The 17,207-nt window shown below is 39.5% G+C and overlaps 1 protein-coding gene across 4 annotated transcripts in view; it reads left to right on the top strand.

Annotated features, from left to right (window-relative positions):
* The window catches only part of Helz (Helicase with zinc finger), a 90,120-nt gene that overhangs the window by 43,373 nt on the left and 29,540 nt on the right, over positions 1 to 17,207 (top strand). For all 4 annotated transcript variants that reach the window (XM_067131968.1, XM_067131965.1, XM_067131966.1 and 1 more), the window contains exons 5-7: positions 4,267 to 4,413; positions 12,615 to 12,801; positions 13,592 to 13,778. In XM_067131968.1, the coding sequence (XP_066988069.1) occupies positions 4,267 to 4,413; positions 12,615 to 12,801; positions 13,592 to 13,778 (521 nt within the window). The remainder of the gene's footprint in view (positions 1 to 4,266; positions 4,414 to 12,614; positions 12,802 to 13,591; positions 13,779 to 17,207) is intronic.

Below are 17,207 nucleotides of genomic sequence, written 5' to 3'. Positions count from 1 at the left end.
CTTGCTTGATACAGCAGAAGTATCTGTCATATGCAAATGGAGAAGTGCCGTCCTTGGGAGTTTCTGCCTCCTCTCAAGGGGACTTTTCCAGTAACATAGATGCTTCGCATCGCTCTGCTTTCTCCTCGGCCAGAATTCTCTTTACTGCATCGGAGTTAGACCATCTTATTAAAGACATTTTTAGTCTTTGAGGTCTTCAGTTTTCTGGATTGGACCGTTGGGGCTCTCGCTAGGAAAATAGACTATATAACTCTTCAAGAATTCTTCGTGTCCGACTAGTTGGGAATTCTGGCTTTGTGTTGATAAAGCTGTCATAGACAGTGCGCAAGAGTTTGCGACCATTTGTGGTGCTCGTTTACTGTGAAGGGAGTCACCCCATCTCAGCGTTCTTCTCTCCCCCCCCCCCCAACAAGACCAGTTTATTCCCGCAGGACACCCTGGAACGTGTATCAGCAGAGCTCCAGAGGAAATCGACTCAGGACCTTCTCTGGCAGTCCACCAAAAGGAGTAGGTTCCCTGCACGAGCCACTGCAACTCCCACATCTGCTAGGACGTCTTCACCTTTGCAACAAGAGCCCTATTGAAGTGATAGAGGTCGATTCCAGCCCCGGCCTAGATCTAACCTCAGAACACCCAGACCCGTCAAGAAACCTGTCAACAAGTCAGCACCTCAAAAGTGAGTATCTGTCCTCTGTGTTCCAGTGGGAGCAAGACTTCTTCATTTTTGGACCAAGTGGAAGAACAGGAATGTAGAGCTGTGGGTACTGAAGGTCTTGAAAGAGGGCTATGCAATCCCTTTCAGGGAGAAACCTCCCTTAGTAACCTCTCCCATCAGCTTAACTGCCTACTCAGTAGGCTTGTAGAGGTTCTCAGCCCTATATCGGGCAGTGTCAGCTCTACTCAAGAAGAAAGCCATGGAAGTAGTCGAGGATGTAGACACAGAGGGGTTCTACAACCGCCTCTTCATGGTTCCTAAGTCATCGGGAGGATGGAGACCTGTCCTGGACGTCAGTGCCCTGAACTTCTTCGTTCAAACAACGAAGTTCAAAATGGGAACGAGCCAGTCAGTATTGTCTGCCATCCACCAGGGAGACTGGATGGTCACGATCGACATGCAAGATGCGTACATCTACGCTCCAGTTCACCTGGATTCCAGGAAGCATCTGAGATTTGTGTTCTAGGGCAGGGTCTTCAAGTTTCAGGCACTGTGCTTCGGCCTCTCCATGGCTCCTCAAGTTTTTTCCCCCCTAGCAACATGGTTACATCTCATGGGAATAAACATCTCTCTGTAACTCGATGACTGGCTCCTACGCTCCCCTTCGAGATCTCAGTGCTGCGGAGGACCTTCAGAAAACACTTCGACTTGCTCAAGATCTAGGACTTTTAATAAATTTCAAGAAGTCTAAGTTAGTCCCGACTCAGTCTATTCTATATTTGGGGATAGTGATAGACTCTCTGAGTTTTCGGGCTTTTCCGTCCCCGCAAAGGATCCGAAGTTGTCCCAGAAAAGTCCAAGACCTCATATCTCACCCCTCCTGCTCAGCCAATGCATGGATGAGTCTCCTGGGAACCCTCGCTTCCATAGAGAAGTTTGTTCCATTGGGCAGGCTACACACAAGGGTGCTGCAATTTTGCCTCAAGGCCAGTTGGCAAAGGAAGTCGCTCCCGTATTTGTTCATCTTCAACATCACTTCCAAGATCAAAGAGGACCTTCGGTTGTGGCTGGTGAAGGACAGATTTATGCCAGGAAAGTGTCTGGCTCTAATGAGCCCCAACCTAACGTTATACTCAGACACTTCAGATCTGGGTTGGGGGCCTCTTCTCAACAGCATGGAGGTTTCAGGAATGTGGTCTCCAACCAAAAGGAACCTCCACATCACTGTAAAAGAATTAAAGGCTATTCATCTTGCATTTCAGTATTTTAGACTTTCAACAAGACAGTCCATTTGGACCGCATGACCGCCCTGGTTTACATCAAGAACCAAGGAGGGACTCATTCCTTATCGCTCTACAAAGCGACCAAAGATTTTCTACTTTGGGCACTAAGCAACAAGACCTGAGTGGTGACCCGCTTCATTCAGGGGAGAATGAACGTCCTGGCGGACAAATTGAGTCGTGGCAAGCAGGTTCTACTGACGGAGTGGACACACAATCCACAGGTGTGCACCAACCTGTGGAAGCTGTGGAGAAAGCCGTCGACAGACCTGTTTGTGATGTCAAGGAACCATCGTCTTCCTCTGTATTGTTTCCCTGCTCCCAATTCGCAGGCATGGGCAACAGATGCCATGCTGCAGGACTGGTCGGATCTTGACCTTTACGCCTTCCCTCCCTTCAGCATGGTGAGGGACATATTGAAAAAGTTCAACACACACACACAGCAACGTGTCGATGACCCTAGTCGCTCCCTTTTGGCCGCACAAGGAGTTGTTCCCAGATCTCCTAAGTCTACTGACAGATTTCCCAAGGCTACTTCCTTAGAGAAGAAATCATCTCAAACAGCAGCACTCTCACAGATTCCATCTAGGGTTATCCACTCTCGCTCTGACAGGCTTCAGACTGTTAGGGAGCTTGTCAGAGCGAAAGGATTTTCAAGGGAGGCTGCAGAGGCTATTGCTAAGTGTAGGCAACGATTTTCTGCTGCAGTCTACCAAGCCAAGTGGACAGTCTTTTGGAAGTGGTGCCGGGAGCAAGATATCTCCTCTTCTCAGACATCTTTAGACCAGGTTGAAGATTTTCTGTTATATATTAGAACCTCAAAAGGACTAGCAACATCTACCATCGAGGGTTACAGGGCGATGTTGAGTTCCGTATTCAAACATAGAGGAGTGGACATGTCTTCAGATCAAGACACCAGTGATTGAATAAAGTTTTTTAGTACTAGGAAGCAAGCAAAACATTCAGAAATCACTTGGAACTTGGACGTTGTCCTTAAATGGCTGTCAGGACCACTGTTTGAACCTTTGGAGTCATCCTCACTTAGCAGTCTAACGAAGAAAACCTTATTCTTGATGGCCTTAGCTACAGCTAGGAGAGCTAGTGAGCTGCAAGCCATTGATAAAAGGGTAGGCTTTTCTCAAGGCAACACTGTATACTCTCTGATTTTGGGCTTCTTGGCCAAGAATGAGGACCCGACTAACCCTTAGCCACGTTCTTTTTCAGTCGAGCCTGTCCGAAGTACTCAGTCCATCCTATCAAGAGAAAGTCCTCTGTCCTGTAAGAGCCTTACGAGTATACCTGGAAAGAACCAAAAGTCTTAGAGGTTCCTCCTCAAATCTTTGGTGCTCCATGAAAGACCACAGCCATCCATTGTCCAAGAATGCATTAACATTCTTTTTAAGATCTGTGATTTCGGAAGCACATTCAGGGGTTCAGGACGATTTACTACCCTTATTTAAAGTAAAAGCGCATGAAATAAGAGCAATGGCTATGTCCTTGGCATTCAGACGTAATCTGTCTCTCTCTTCAATCTTGCAATCAACATATTGGAGGTGCAAGTCAGTGTTTGCTGTGTTTTACCTACAGGATATCGAAATGGTATACGAAAAATGCAGTACTTTAAGTCCATTCTTTGCAGCTGGCATGGTGTATACACATTATTTATGCATCCTTTTTGGAGTGTAAGCTTTGGCAACCTGCGATAACCTCCTAAGTTGCAAAGCACCCACTCAAGTAGAGGCGACCCTTGGCTCTGCTGCCACGCCGCTACAGGTCAAGAGGCGCTTCAACCAGAGGTAGTACCTGTCTGCCATTGCTCCCTCACCAGGTAAGGTTACAACAGGCTTTTCAAAATGCTAGCTAATTTTCTATTTCAAATTCTTCTCCATATCAGGGTTTTTTTTGGGGTACTTTATGTCCATTCATCCCACCTCCAATCAATATGGGATTCAGCTATCTACTTATTTGGTAAGTTACTTATGTAAAAATTACATTTTTATAATAAAATCAAGTTTTATATATACTTACCACATAATTACATGATCAGAGCCCTCCCTCCTCCCCTCTCATGGACATAGAGCATAAACGAATAGAGCTCTTTAGCTACGTTGTACCTATTCTTCCCTGAAAGTGGGTGGGGCAGTATACCTACACCCAAAACAAAAGAGCGCTACCGTGAATTTTGAATTTTGAGCTGCCGCATAAAGTAGAAACTATAGCCATGTAATTATTTGGTAAGTATATATAAAACTTTATTTTATTATAAAAATGTAGTTTTTTTATATCAAGTGTTCCAGGTCTTGTAATGGTTCATCTGTTTTTCTTTTTCAGTATACATCGGATCTGTTTTATGAGGGACGTTTAATTGCGAGCGGAAAGCAAGCTGCTCATCCAAAGTTTTACCCACTGACTTTCTTTACTGCTAGAGGAGAGGACTTTCAAGATCCAAATTCAACTGCCTTCCATAACAACTCAGAGGTAAGGTGTGAGAGGTTGAAAGTTATCAGTGTCTTGAAGTATTTTGTTACAAAGGTCTGATATAATTAATATACCATGTACAGGCAGTCCCCGGTTAACAGCGGGCTCGGTTAATGGCGATCCAGTTTTACGGAGCTTGTTTAGTGATGAAAATTGACAGATTTCTGTGCAGAAAATTGCCGGTTTCTGCTTATTGGCTCCGATAATTGGGTATTAGTGCCAATATATGCCTAACAGAGGCACCGGTAACTGAAAATCAGCACTTTTTGGCGCTGATAAGCACAAAAATCACCAAATTTGGGTTAGCTGCGATTTTTGGTTATCAACACACCCTCAGAACGGACCCCCGCCGATAACCAAGGACTGCCTGTATATTAATATCTTTTTACTTATTTATTTATATGATTCATGAAATTTTCAAGAGGTGTTTCAACATCATTTTATAGAGCAGTTCCTTAGAGGCCCCCAGTCATAGGAGCATGAAGTGTGTTAGGTTGTTGTGATATGTAGGTAGAGGACAGATAGTTTTTTTTTTTTTATCCAGAAACACTTTTTGTTCATACAAACTTTCATCTTTTATATGGATATACCATCTGCAAAAGATTTTGTTGAAGCTGGGTCCACAAGGCAGTTTAACTAGTGGGAGGTGAGTGAGGGTGTAGGAGACTGGTCTGCTGGACTGCTTTTGTTAATGAAGCATATCATGTCTTTGTTAACCCTTAAATGCCGAGCCTCTATTTACAAAAGTGTCTGCCGTATGCCGGCGGCGTTCGGGAGTTAGCGCTGAAGCGGAAAAAGTTTTTTTAAAAATCACAGCACGCTTAGTTTTTAAGATTAAGAGTTCATTTTGGCTCCTTTTTTGTTATTGCCTGAAGTTTAGTATGCAACCATCAGAAATGAAAAAAAATATCATTATCATATATAAATATTGAAATATATGAGCACGAAAAAAAAATTTCATATATAATTGTATACAAATCACGCTGTGAGCAAAATGGTTAAAGCTAATGAGTTTTTTTTTTTTTTTCTTTGTATTGTACACTAAATTGCAATGATTTGGGTATATAACAAATTGTAAAACAATCAAAGCAACACAGAGAAAATATCACAAAATGATGCATGAAATCGTAATGCGCGGACGTAAAAAAATTTTTTTTTTTTTTTTTTTTTTTTTTTTTTTTTTTTTTTTCAAAAATTCACCATAAATAGAAATATTGTGCTAGAGACTTCCTGTTTGTTGCAAAATGAAGGTAATTGATTGAATATTACTAGACTGTAAGTGTTTTAGCTTACAATTGCAGTTTTCGACCATTTCGGTCGAGTTAAAGTTGACAGAAGGTCAAATTTTTTGTATTTATCGTGATTTATATGAAAATATTTCAAAATTGATAAAAGCTACAACTATGAGTTATTTTTTGTTGTATTCTACATGAAATTGCACACATTTTCACATATAAAACTTTATGTAACGACTAATATAAAACGGTGCAAACATTACAAAAAGTGACAAAAGAATTTCTGAGATGTTCGGCCAAGTTACCGCGCGGACATAAGGAAAAAGCTTTTTAAAAAATTCACCATAAATCGAAATATTGTGCTAGAGACTTCCAATTTGTTGCAAAGTGAAGGTAAATGATTGAATGTTACTAGAATGTAAGAGCTTTAGCTTACAATTGCGTTTTTCTACCATTTCGATCGAGTCCAAGTTGACCGAAGGTTGAAATTTGGCACTTATCGTGATTTGTATGAAAACATTTCAAAATTGATAAAAGCTACAACCATGAGTTATTTATTGTTGTATTCTACATGACATTGCGCACATTTTCGTATATAAAACTTTATGTAACGACTAATATAAAACAGTGCAAACATTACAACAAAGTGACAAAAGAATTTCCGAGATGTTCGGCCGAGTTACCGCACGCGGATGTAAGGAAATAGTTTTTTTTTTTTTTTTTTTTTTTTTTAATTCACCATAAATCTAAATATTGTGCTAGAGACTTCCAATTTATTGCAAAATGAAGGTAAATTATTGGGTATTACTAGAATGTAAGAGTTTTAGCTTACAATTGCGTTTTTCGACCATTTCGGTCGAGTCCACGTTGACCGAAGGTTGAAATTTTGGCACTTATTGTGATTTATATGAAAATATTTCCAAAATGATAAAAGCTATAACCATGGGTTGTTTTTTGTTGTATTTTACATGAAATTGCGCACCTTTTTATATATAAAACTTTATCTAATGGCTAATATAAAACGGTGCAAAAATTACGACAAAATGACGAAAGAATTTATGAAATTTTCGGCCGAGTTATCGCCCGGACGTAAGGAAAAAGTTTTTTTCAAAAATTCACCATAAATCTAAATATTGTGCTAGAGACTTCCAGTTTGTTGCAAAATGAAGGTAAATGATTGAATATTACTAGAATGTAAGAGTTTTAGCTTACAATTGCGTTTTTCGACCATTTTGGTCGAGTCAAAGTTGACCGAAGGTTGAAATTTTTTGTAGCCGATGTACGGTACGTCCACTCGTCACCCGACAGACAATTTTAGTCGACTTACGATACGTCCAGTCGGCGTTTAAGGGTTAATGAAACATATCATGTCTTTTTTGATCAATTATCGATGACTTTGGCCTGTATCTTGATTTTGGTTATGATGGTACCTGAATCATCTCCTGTATAAAAGGACTGCAAAGATGGACTGCAAAGATATTCTTGGTAGAACAGAGTGTTGAAGGTTTATGTTACCTTTTATTGTTTACCCTCATTCTGTTTGCTCTTTTTGCAAAGAACAGGAATGTATGCCAGCCTTCAGCAGCCTAGTGCCTTTCTCTGTCACTTACCCATATTTAGGAGGGAGCAGCCAAAGATGCTCCCATCGGTGTCTTCTGAGGGTAATTCACTGTCATATCCTTCAGCCTTTTAAAATAACCCCTTGCTATGTAGGGATCATAGCCCTGGAATGGTGTTTCTCTATTCTCTTTTGTTGATCCAATGAGCGAGTACATGGATTGGATGGTGACCAATCTGGATGGTTCCTGGGTGGGGAATTTGGACAGTGCATTGGCTGTGCCCTCCATTTCCATTGAATTTGTCTATAATCCTGCATCGACTATTATGAGGTACCAGATGAGAAGGAGGAGTTGGGTAGGTTAACAGAGGATCCATCCCTCCTGTCCATATTGGGGCACTTGACCAAGAGCTCAATATCTGCTTTCATCTGAGCAGATGCGTCTGTTTCTGTTGCTCCTTCAGTAGCTCATGCATCAACTCTGCTCCTTTTAAGGATCCTTGCATGTCTTTGACTTTTATGTAAGTAACTTACCAAGTAATTGCATAGCTATAGTTTCTAACTAGTACGACAGCTTAAATTCAAAATTCACGATAATGCTCCAATTGTTTAGTGCAGGTGACCAGTACCGCCCACTAACAGCAATACTAGGAACGACTTAGCAGATAACCTCATTCTGTTTATGCTTATGTATATATAAAACTTTATTTTATTATAAAAATGTCATTTTTTTGGGATCTATGAAAGGTTGAAGAAAGCTAGGAAGTATTCTTATGTACAGTGCTTTCATACTGAGAACGATAGCAATCTCTGCACCTTTTCATGAGGTCAAGTAATCATGAGTGGAGAGGATGGACTGGTTTGCAAGCTTGCTCATGAACAATCACTACAGCACAAGCATAATAATATTCAGTATCCTGCTCAATCCTCTTGGGAGAAGGACCAACCCTGATTCTTCCTGTGCTAATACTTTGGAAGTAAGAAAGGAAGAATCTGATTTTCCTCGACTTTTGATCATCCTAGTTCCCTGCTGCTGGCTTGGTATGCCCCAGGACATGTGCATGACTGATCCCCAGACTGCCACAAATTTCATCATTCATTCATAATGTGCTCAGTACCATGCCAGACCAGGCTGGCAGTGACCAGCTATAATTCAGTAGCGCTTCACAAGGACAGGTAGTTTGCACTCTTGCTCACCCAAATTGGTTAGTGGTGCCAGCCTGGCTGGTTCTACTTCTGGTTCTAGGGGAAGGTGGTTGTATTGAGTCTCCTTTGGTACCTTCACATTGAGACTTGGTGTTTGGTGCTTGCCCAAAACATTTATAATCCTTGGAGTAGACAAGGTTGGGATACCACATTCTCCCCTCTGCTGTGGTCAAGGGTCCTTGGTTGGCAGCAGATCCTGTAGGAATTGGGGGTCTTTTTTCTTTGGAACTGTCACAGGCTGGGTTGGAGAAAACTTCTGTAAGGTCTTAAGGCTTATTTGTGAATGAAAGGTCCCTTGCTCTGCACTTTGTATCCTCCATTGAGTGCGCCTTGGATTTTGTTAGGTCATCTCCAACTTTCTGGTTGCCCTGGTCTGTGCTTGTAATGGATGATCTGGAGGAGGTGGACTCTGATTTCTGGCCAGAGAACTCCCTGTCTTCTAATATCTTATCCAAGCTGCTTTCCTGACTTCTGATGTGACAGCAGAGATATTATGTCCCAGGGGACATTGAGACTTACCCCCTTCCGGGTGAACGCAGCCTTCCCATGGAATGCCTTTGCTCAAAAGAACTTTTTTCTCAGCCACTGAAGTGGGAGCCATGGAGTCAGTTTCCATGGCTGCACTCTAGGTATTTTCATGGTTAGAATTATGTTGAAACATATGGCTAATTTTGCCTTTGTGTGTCCTGGAAGAGAAAGAAGAAATTCCAAAGGTTGTTGGTATTAGGAGGAAGACTGATCTTGTCACAACAGTTTGCAAACCCATGGATAAACCTTATCTTGAGGTGCCACCGTGCCATTAGTGGGTTGTTTTCATGACTGGTTTTGGCCATATGAAATGTTTGTACAGAAAAAGTTATTGCTGGGTGCTGACCATATGAAATTTCTATACAGAACAAATTATTGCTGGGTGCCTCGTTTTTTCAAAAAGCATTGTTGTGGCCGCATTGGTAGAATGGAGGTGTAATGCTCATGACTATTGTCCACCTTTTATTTGCTTTTAAAATCTTTTCAGGGGGCTGCTATATCATCAACATATGCCTTGGTAGAAATCAGCTCCCCTTTAAAGCCCGATCAGGTGCTTAGCTACATTTTCCCTTGTTGAAGGAACAGGAGCCTCCCAAACTTTGGCTCAGAAGGGAGGCAAGAGGAACAAGAAAAGAAGAGGATTCTGAAGCTGGCAATTAACCCTCGTGCTGTGTAAGTTGAGTGATGCTTGTTGTGTCATTGGGCAATGGAGCAGTGATAGTGGGTGGAGCCTTGGTTAGTCTCTGTCCCTCAGAATGTTCATTGACTGTTCAATGACTGACTCCCTTCTCTGTCTCACAGATGGTCCCATTCCCAGCTGATTTTTTTCAAAGATCCATTACGGCTCTTGCTTGCTAAGTAGAGGTGCAGAAAATGCTGGAGAATGGCCTGGAAGCTGTTGATGACATCTCTCCAGACTTCTACAGCTGGCTTTTCCTTTTGGAAAAGACAACAGGGGTCACTGATCTCTCTCTATTGGATGAGTTTGTATGTCAGACACTCTTCATAATGAAAACCTTGCTTTTGGCTTGGTTTTCAACAGTCAGGGTGACTTAATGCATAATGAGCCTTAACGAGGCTAATTTCCAGATACCCATCAGAACTCTCAAAAGTACATCTGTATCTATAATAGAATTGTCTTCCAGTTCAAGGCCTTGTGCTTCAGACTTCCAGCTGCCTTTCAGGTGCTCACCTTCATGTTCAGTTTGGTGTCCATTTTGGCCTATTCACTTGGGATCCATCTGCCTGGGTACCTTGATTGGTTGATCTTGGCATGTATATTGCATATTGTAATTACTTCATGTTTAGGATTGGTTGCTCTCTTTTTGTAGTGTGAGCATAATGATTTTCATGATAAAATCAATTTTTAGGTACTTACCCTCTATCATTAGCTTTATGTGCAGCTACTTGGCATGGGTTTGACAAGTGTTAAAGTTGAAACAATCCTTAACAAACACTCCCAGTAATTACCCCACCCTTTGGAGGGTGGGGGTAAGACAGCGAATGCTTTGGTTGTCCTTCTCTTAATCTCTTAAGAGGGGAGGAGGGAGGGATCTCAGTGATAGAGGGTAAGTACCTGAAAAGTTGATTTTATCATAAAAATAATTATTTTTGTGGTGAAACCTACCCTCTATCCTTAGCTGACTCCAACATTGATTGCTGGAGGATGGTAAAAGATTTCCCTTTAACTAAATTATCAGATATTAGAAATATCCATATCACTGCTTCCCTGATGCATACAATCCTATGGCAAGTTCTTGTCAGATGAAGATCTTCATCAGGTGAGGTCCACTATTGCAAGGAGGTGGAATGTAGATTCTGAATATAGCCATTGGTTGAGATTGTGCAACACAGAATGACAAGTTTGGCCTCTGTGCCTTAGGCCTGCAGAGCTGATGGGAGCTAAAAGAACAAAACATCATCCGTAAACAACGCCACCAATCTTACCTGAAAAAAGGTGGTTCTTGATCAGCTCAGGTAGCTTTCTCCAATAAGGAGCAATGGCTCTGCAACATAAGTCCAACATTATTTACTCTAATGAACTTTGTTTGTCCTTACCTAAGAGAAACAAAGCAACTACAACTAAGCATAATACCATAATCAAAACAAAAGTAGAGTATGATATTACCATGTACAAACTCCAATATGTAAGGTTCCTCACATAAGGGGAAGACTAAGAGCAATCTCCCCTGCCACAACTGCGATATGGGTGCTGGTGTACGGCAGTCTTCCTACTGAATATAGACGGCTTTAAGTAGTTAGAAGTGAACATCTCCACTTTGCTGCCAAGACTTGACAGTCTAGAGAGAGATGCTGATAAAACCTTCACCTTCAAAAGGGGACAGTCCTCTGGAGACAATGCATGGTGTGCTTCCAGGATTAAAGATTAATAAAGAAAGCCATGGCATTCTAAGACCCAGGCACCTAAGGATTCTTGATGGTGCAAAATAGGTTCCTACACTGCTTACTGAACGGTTAAGATGGGATGTATAAATACCTATAGTCCTAACAGGGCATCAAAGATGCTCTCCTTCCTCAGGAGTCAGAGTCTCTAAAGCAGGGATAGAGAGAACTCTTGGAAGAACTTTGGTCTTGACATGGAAGGGTGCAATAAAAAAGATAGTTCTGCTCCATTATGTGAACACCACTTGATTATATCACATGTAACCCACTTAATTTTTTGGCTGAAGCCACTGCCACCAGAACTAAGAAAGAGTCTTGAGAGAAGCCTCTCTATGGAGAGCCTTAAGCCAATGACTAGGATCCATAAAATTGGCATAGCAGAACCTTCAGCATTCCAGCTGAAAAACGTGAATAGTTTTGCATAAGTCAGCATGGATTTATAGCCTTGATGGAGGAAACGGACAATCCTTTGACATCTCTCAAGAAGTTCAGTCCCTTATACTGTACTTTGTTAATAATGATGCGAAGACTTGGACTGCCCCTGGACTTGCACCATAATCTATACAGCTCCCACAATACTGAACAAGAAATTTAGCGGACTTTCCCCTTGTCATTAGGAAAGAGTTCCTAGATGATTTATAAAGGTCTCTGGAGCTGAGGAGCTAGACAACAGTTTGCATGTGGTTAGGTGAAGCATTTCAATATTTCTCTAAAGCTCCCCTGTCCCCGCCTGATGAAGCAGATTTGTTTATGAAGGTAATGCCTAGGAAGTCTCCTGATATGTGGAAGGACTGGGAACCAATGCCTCCATTGCCACCAAAGCTCGATTAGATACATGGTGGAGTTCCCGGTAGTCTTCAACCCTAGAGGACCCCCTTCAACAGTGGAAACTTAGGGAAGGCATACACGAATAGGTTTGTCCAATCTTGAACCACACCTACTGCCCGGGCTTGCGGGACTTAGTTAAAATTACATATTAAATTTATTCAAGACATTTGTAAAAGGTAAATACAAAGATAAAATTTGAAGAACTTAGTTATTATTTTCTTGAAGAAATTTTCAGAATTGTTGACTTATTGGTGTTGTGGAGTAGGTACATTAAACCAGTGAATTATCAATAGAGTCATGTAACTGGAAGATTTGTTGTGGGGCCAGATTAGTGCAAGACATAGGAGTTAGACAGTGTGTCTCCTGATGATTTATGAAGGTACATAGGAAGTCAGGTGCTTTTTCCATAACTTAGCAGTAAAACTTTTGGGTTCTTTTTCCAGGTGTATGAGGTATGCGAGCAGGTTGGAGAAATTGTCAAACACTGGCCAGTTGAAGAATGGGGTCCTATTGCTGAAGGATCTATTGGCGTTGTAACACCCTATGCTGATCAGATGATTCGGATAAGAGCAGAGTTGAGAAAGCGCAAGCACCATAAGATCAGTGTGGAAAGAGTGTTAAATGTACAAGGTACTCAGTTTTTTTCATATTAAAATATTAGTTTGTAATCGCAGGCAAGTTTTAACCAAAACATGCATTAGTATTTCACTGGTGTGGTATGTTGACCATATTGAAAAACTCATAACAATTTCCAATATTTTTGTGCTCGTTCATTATTTTTATTCTTAAATGAAAAAGTAAATAAAAAGTGAAAGTAAAATGAATGATAGAGACTTTATAGGGAGGGGGTATTGTCCCAGAACTTGCCTGTGGCAAATCAAATACACTGAACTGTTATATAGTTAAGTAGAGAAGCTTAATTTTTTCTTTATTATACTAAAAAAAAGGAATCCCCCAAAATTTTAGATGACTAGTTGAATTAATCCAAGAGTTTTCTATTGATGACATCATTTGAAGTCATCAAAATCTTGAGGGCTGATATTTGCATCTCAGATTGTTGTAATGTCAGCAGTTAATAACTTTTTCAGCTATTTATTGGTAATAGATTTTAGAAGCTGGTGATATTGCCCCTTGAATCCACTTTCATGCTGATCCTTGATTTTTGTTAATAGAGGTGGCATACAAATTGTCTTATAATTTGGTAAGGAACAACATCATAAAGATTGCAAAAAGAGATATTATTAAGCAAAATTTTATCTTAATTTCTTTTATATTGGGAGAAAAAATTTCGAGTTCTAAATGCCTGATTACATTTTCTGAAAGTTAAGAGCATTATGTGGATTTTTCTAATGCTATTAGTAAGTCAATATAAAATCTAATGGCTCATTCTTATACAAACTCTGTTTCTTGATTATTTCAGGGAAGCAGTTTAGAGTTATTATTTTGTCAACTGTCCGAACAAGACACACTTGCAAGGCAGGTGATGATGAATTAGATTTTGGCTTTTTATCAAATGCTAAGCTGCTCACCACTGCCATTACTAGAGCACAAAGTTTGGTTGCTGTTGTTGGAGATCCTGTATCTCTCTGCTCCATTGGCAAGTGCAGGTCAGTTTTGAGGTGCAAGATAGCTTTTTTAATGAGTTACAGCTGATAACTGTTAACCTGTGATTTGTGTATGCATGTTTTTGTTTCCATTCTTTAACTGGTAATTTTCATGCTGTACACTCCTATCTTGAGTTTAGATCATCTTAATTTGTGACCAAGTTATAATCCCTCATGAGCTGTTGGATGTTATTTGGGAAATAACTTGTACACTATACCTTTGAAAGACCACTTCTTAAAAAAGATATTTTAGGAATCAAGGAAAGTGCAGGCAGAGATAGAATCTTACTGCTGTTTATAAAGCCCTTGCAATTGTGTATAAGACTGATTCAGTCTATCATGAAAGGATGAGATAGGCTTGTTAAAAGTTATTAACCTGCATAAGGAAATTCAAAGATACAATTAATTCGGTTCAACTTTATTTATGTTATATTAGTTTCACATATATACCTGAAGAGTTACAATGCGACTGACATCCCATCACTGGATTTTATACTTAATTGTGTCTTGGATTCATGTTCGTGTCACATTGTTGGTTGACATTGGTACTGTTGTAAAGGGTATCAGTTTTTCTCAGTGTATGGAATTCTCTCCAACTTCTGTTTTCCATGAACCACAGATTTAATTTGCAGAGGCAAGTTTGTAGCATCCTTGACAGTCAAAGAATACGGTTGGTCCCCACTTGGGCTAGGGTTTTGTTCCAAGCTCCCTGCATAAGTAAAAAATCATGTAGATGTAAATCCTTTTTTGTGAAATTTTATAATACTCTGTTTAGGATATTTGCATATGTATGCAGAATAGTATGCACATCATCTGTGAATTACTTGTAATATCTAAAACAAGAAGTGTCGTTATGGTGTTTTGTTTATGAAATACATCATGATTAAAAATAAGTTTGCATATTTAGCTTTGATGCACACATCATAATCTTAAATATGCACATAGCACTGAATACATCAGCAGCAACAGCTTAATGTTTCCTTTTATTCACGATATACAGATGGCTTTCATTTATGAATATTAATTACAGTAAACCCCCCATATTCGTGGGCGATGCATACCCCCCCCCCTGCAAATAGCTAAAACCCGCGAATACTTAGAACCCTTCTAAAAACACTTAGAACTGCCTATTTTGATAGTTCAGACAAACACAAAACAAACTAAAAATGCTTGTACAGGTATTATCTTACTTACGATGGGGTTAGGTTCCAAAAAAAACCATCATTTGTTGGAAAAAAACGTAAGAAATACCAAAACATACCTCGAACTTAGCCTAGCCTACAATAGGGTATTCGGTACCGTGTATACATTATGGTAGCCTAGCGTACTCTATACATACACTTTATACATAGTAATTATTATCAGCTAATTCTGGAGGCTCATGCAAAGTGACTTATGATAATTCAGTGCAAAGAGGAATTGAATAACAAGAATTAGCTTAGCCTACAGTATGGTACATTGTATACATATATGGTAGCATAGCCTACATTATACTGTACTCTATATTCACATATCGTATTATACAATCATTAACATAACGAATGTGCATCTTTTGAGATGTTATGCCTTAATTCACTGTATCCAATAATATTGTATATATTCTTATATTGCTTTTGTATTATAAATTGTGGTCATAGCGAACAATGTTTTGGTTTGGAAATCATTTATGCAGTGTTTGTTTTGCCGTATTTAATTCAGTTCAGAGCACTTTTCTTGCTGCTAGTTAGTGTAAATGAATCTCTAGATAATTTGTTTTTATGGGGCAAGGTTATTTTTCTTTATACAAAGTGTTTTTAAGTTGAAATATAACTAAAATACGTCTCATTGTGAAATTAATTTATCTATTTTTTCGTTAATAGAGGAAGATGGCCGTTTGGGGACATTTGTTATGTGTAAAAAATTAAAGATTCCGTTCGCTATTTTCACTTGATTTCATCATAATACAAGCTTTACGTATTTATCGGTTATCGGTGTAAAAATAATAGTAATGTGTTCTTTCATGCCCAGTAGTTTTTAATTAAATACTTTCCCTCCAATTTTAATTATGATCCATGTTGCTTATGCACAATAATTTACAGTACTGTATAGTCATTAGCAACTTGAACATTGTTTTCTCAGCTTCAGCTACAACTTGCAGCTTAAATTTAGCAGTATATTTCCTTGACGATCTTTTATCCATACCGAATAAAAGTATATTGTAAAAATATATCGGTCCTATTATACTTAACGTCATTTGTGCTATAAACTACGGTAATTGTTTATTACCGTACGATGGTTGAAATACAAGCAAAATGGCTGTTATCCGATTCGGTTATAAGCAAAACAACAGTTTTTCGGTTGTTTATTTATTGCTGTACGCATTTACGCAAGAGTATAACGTTACTAACAATACTTTTATCATTCTCTTTTGCTTTTTTAACTGGAAGGTGGGATAAAGAGATGGAGGAAAAGTTGTCTATTGTAGTTTGGTCTCTCTCACTGCCTGATTATGCTGCTGCCTGTGCCCGTGCAAAATTTGAAAATATTTTATGAATTATATTGGTCTATCGGTGTTAATTGGTTACCCCATTGCAAAATCGAATTATCGTAAGGTGAATTATCGTAACTTGAACATTACCTGAGTATTTTAATAGTTTTATCACAAAAATTGCATTTACTCATGAAAATATGATGAAAATACAGTAATTAGTGAATATTTCTCAGTGAAAAATACCGTGAATGGGCGAATTTTCTGCGAATAATGTGTAGATACGTACCACAAAGAAATCCGGGAATCGTGAGACCGCAAATATGGGCTGTTTACTGTATCTGAAAGAGAAACTTACAGACCAGTCCACTCATGTTCAGTTATCGAACAAGACAAGGAGGGATAGATGGTCATGCTCCCTGAAATCCTGTGTGCCTTGTTGAACTAAGTTAGTGAATAAGTTACCTAGTTGTACTGATGTGGGTCTCAGCAAGAGTAGAGGGAGAGAGGGCTGGAGGACTAGACGTGAATGTTCATTACTCAGTCGCAGTGAAACCATTAATAAGGTATTCATAAGAATCTCATATAGCAACTAATTATGTATATGTATTTATATGTATATACACATACATATACAGGGTGTCCTTGACTTATGGCAGGTATCCGTTCTAGTTGATTGCTGCCGTAAGTCAATTTTTCTCAGTTATCGGCGCTTACAGCACTGTAACTTGAGTTGTGGTGCCATAACTTGATGTTGCATCAAGTTACAGCACTGTAAGAGTATTAACTTGATGCCTATTCTTGGTGTTAGCGTCGTCAAAGGCGCTTACGGTACTGTAACTTGATGCAACATCAAATTATGGCACTGTAAATTGCCATTAATGGCACTGAAAAGTCGAGGATGCACTTGCATATATACTATATATGTGTATGTGTGTATATATATATATATATATATATATATA

The sequence above is a fragment of the Macrobrachium rosenbergii genome, chromosome 30 (genome assembly GCF_040412425.1).
Source record: "Macrobrachium rosenbergii isolate ZJJX-2024 chromosome 30, ASM4041242v1, whole genome shotgun sequence".
Lineage (NCBI taxonomy): Eukaryota > Metazoa > Arthropoda > Malacostraca > Decapoda > Palaemonidae > Macrobrachium > Macrobrachium rosenbergii.
The sequence above is the reverse complement of the archived record's forward strand: the minus strand, read 5'-3'. Positions and strand labels throughout refer to the sequence as shown.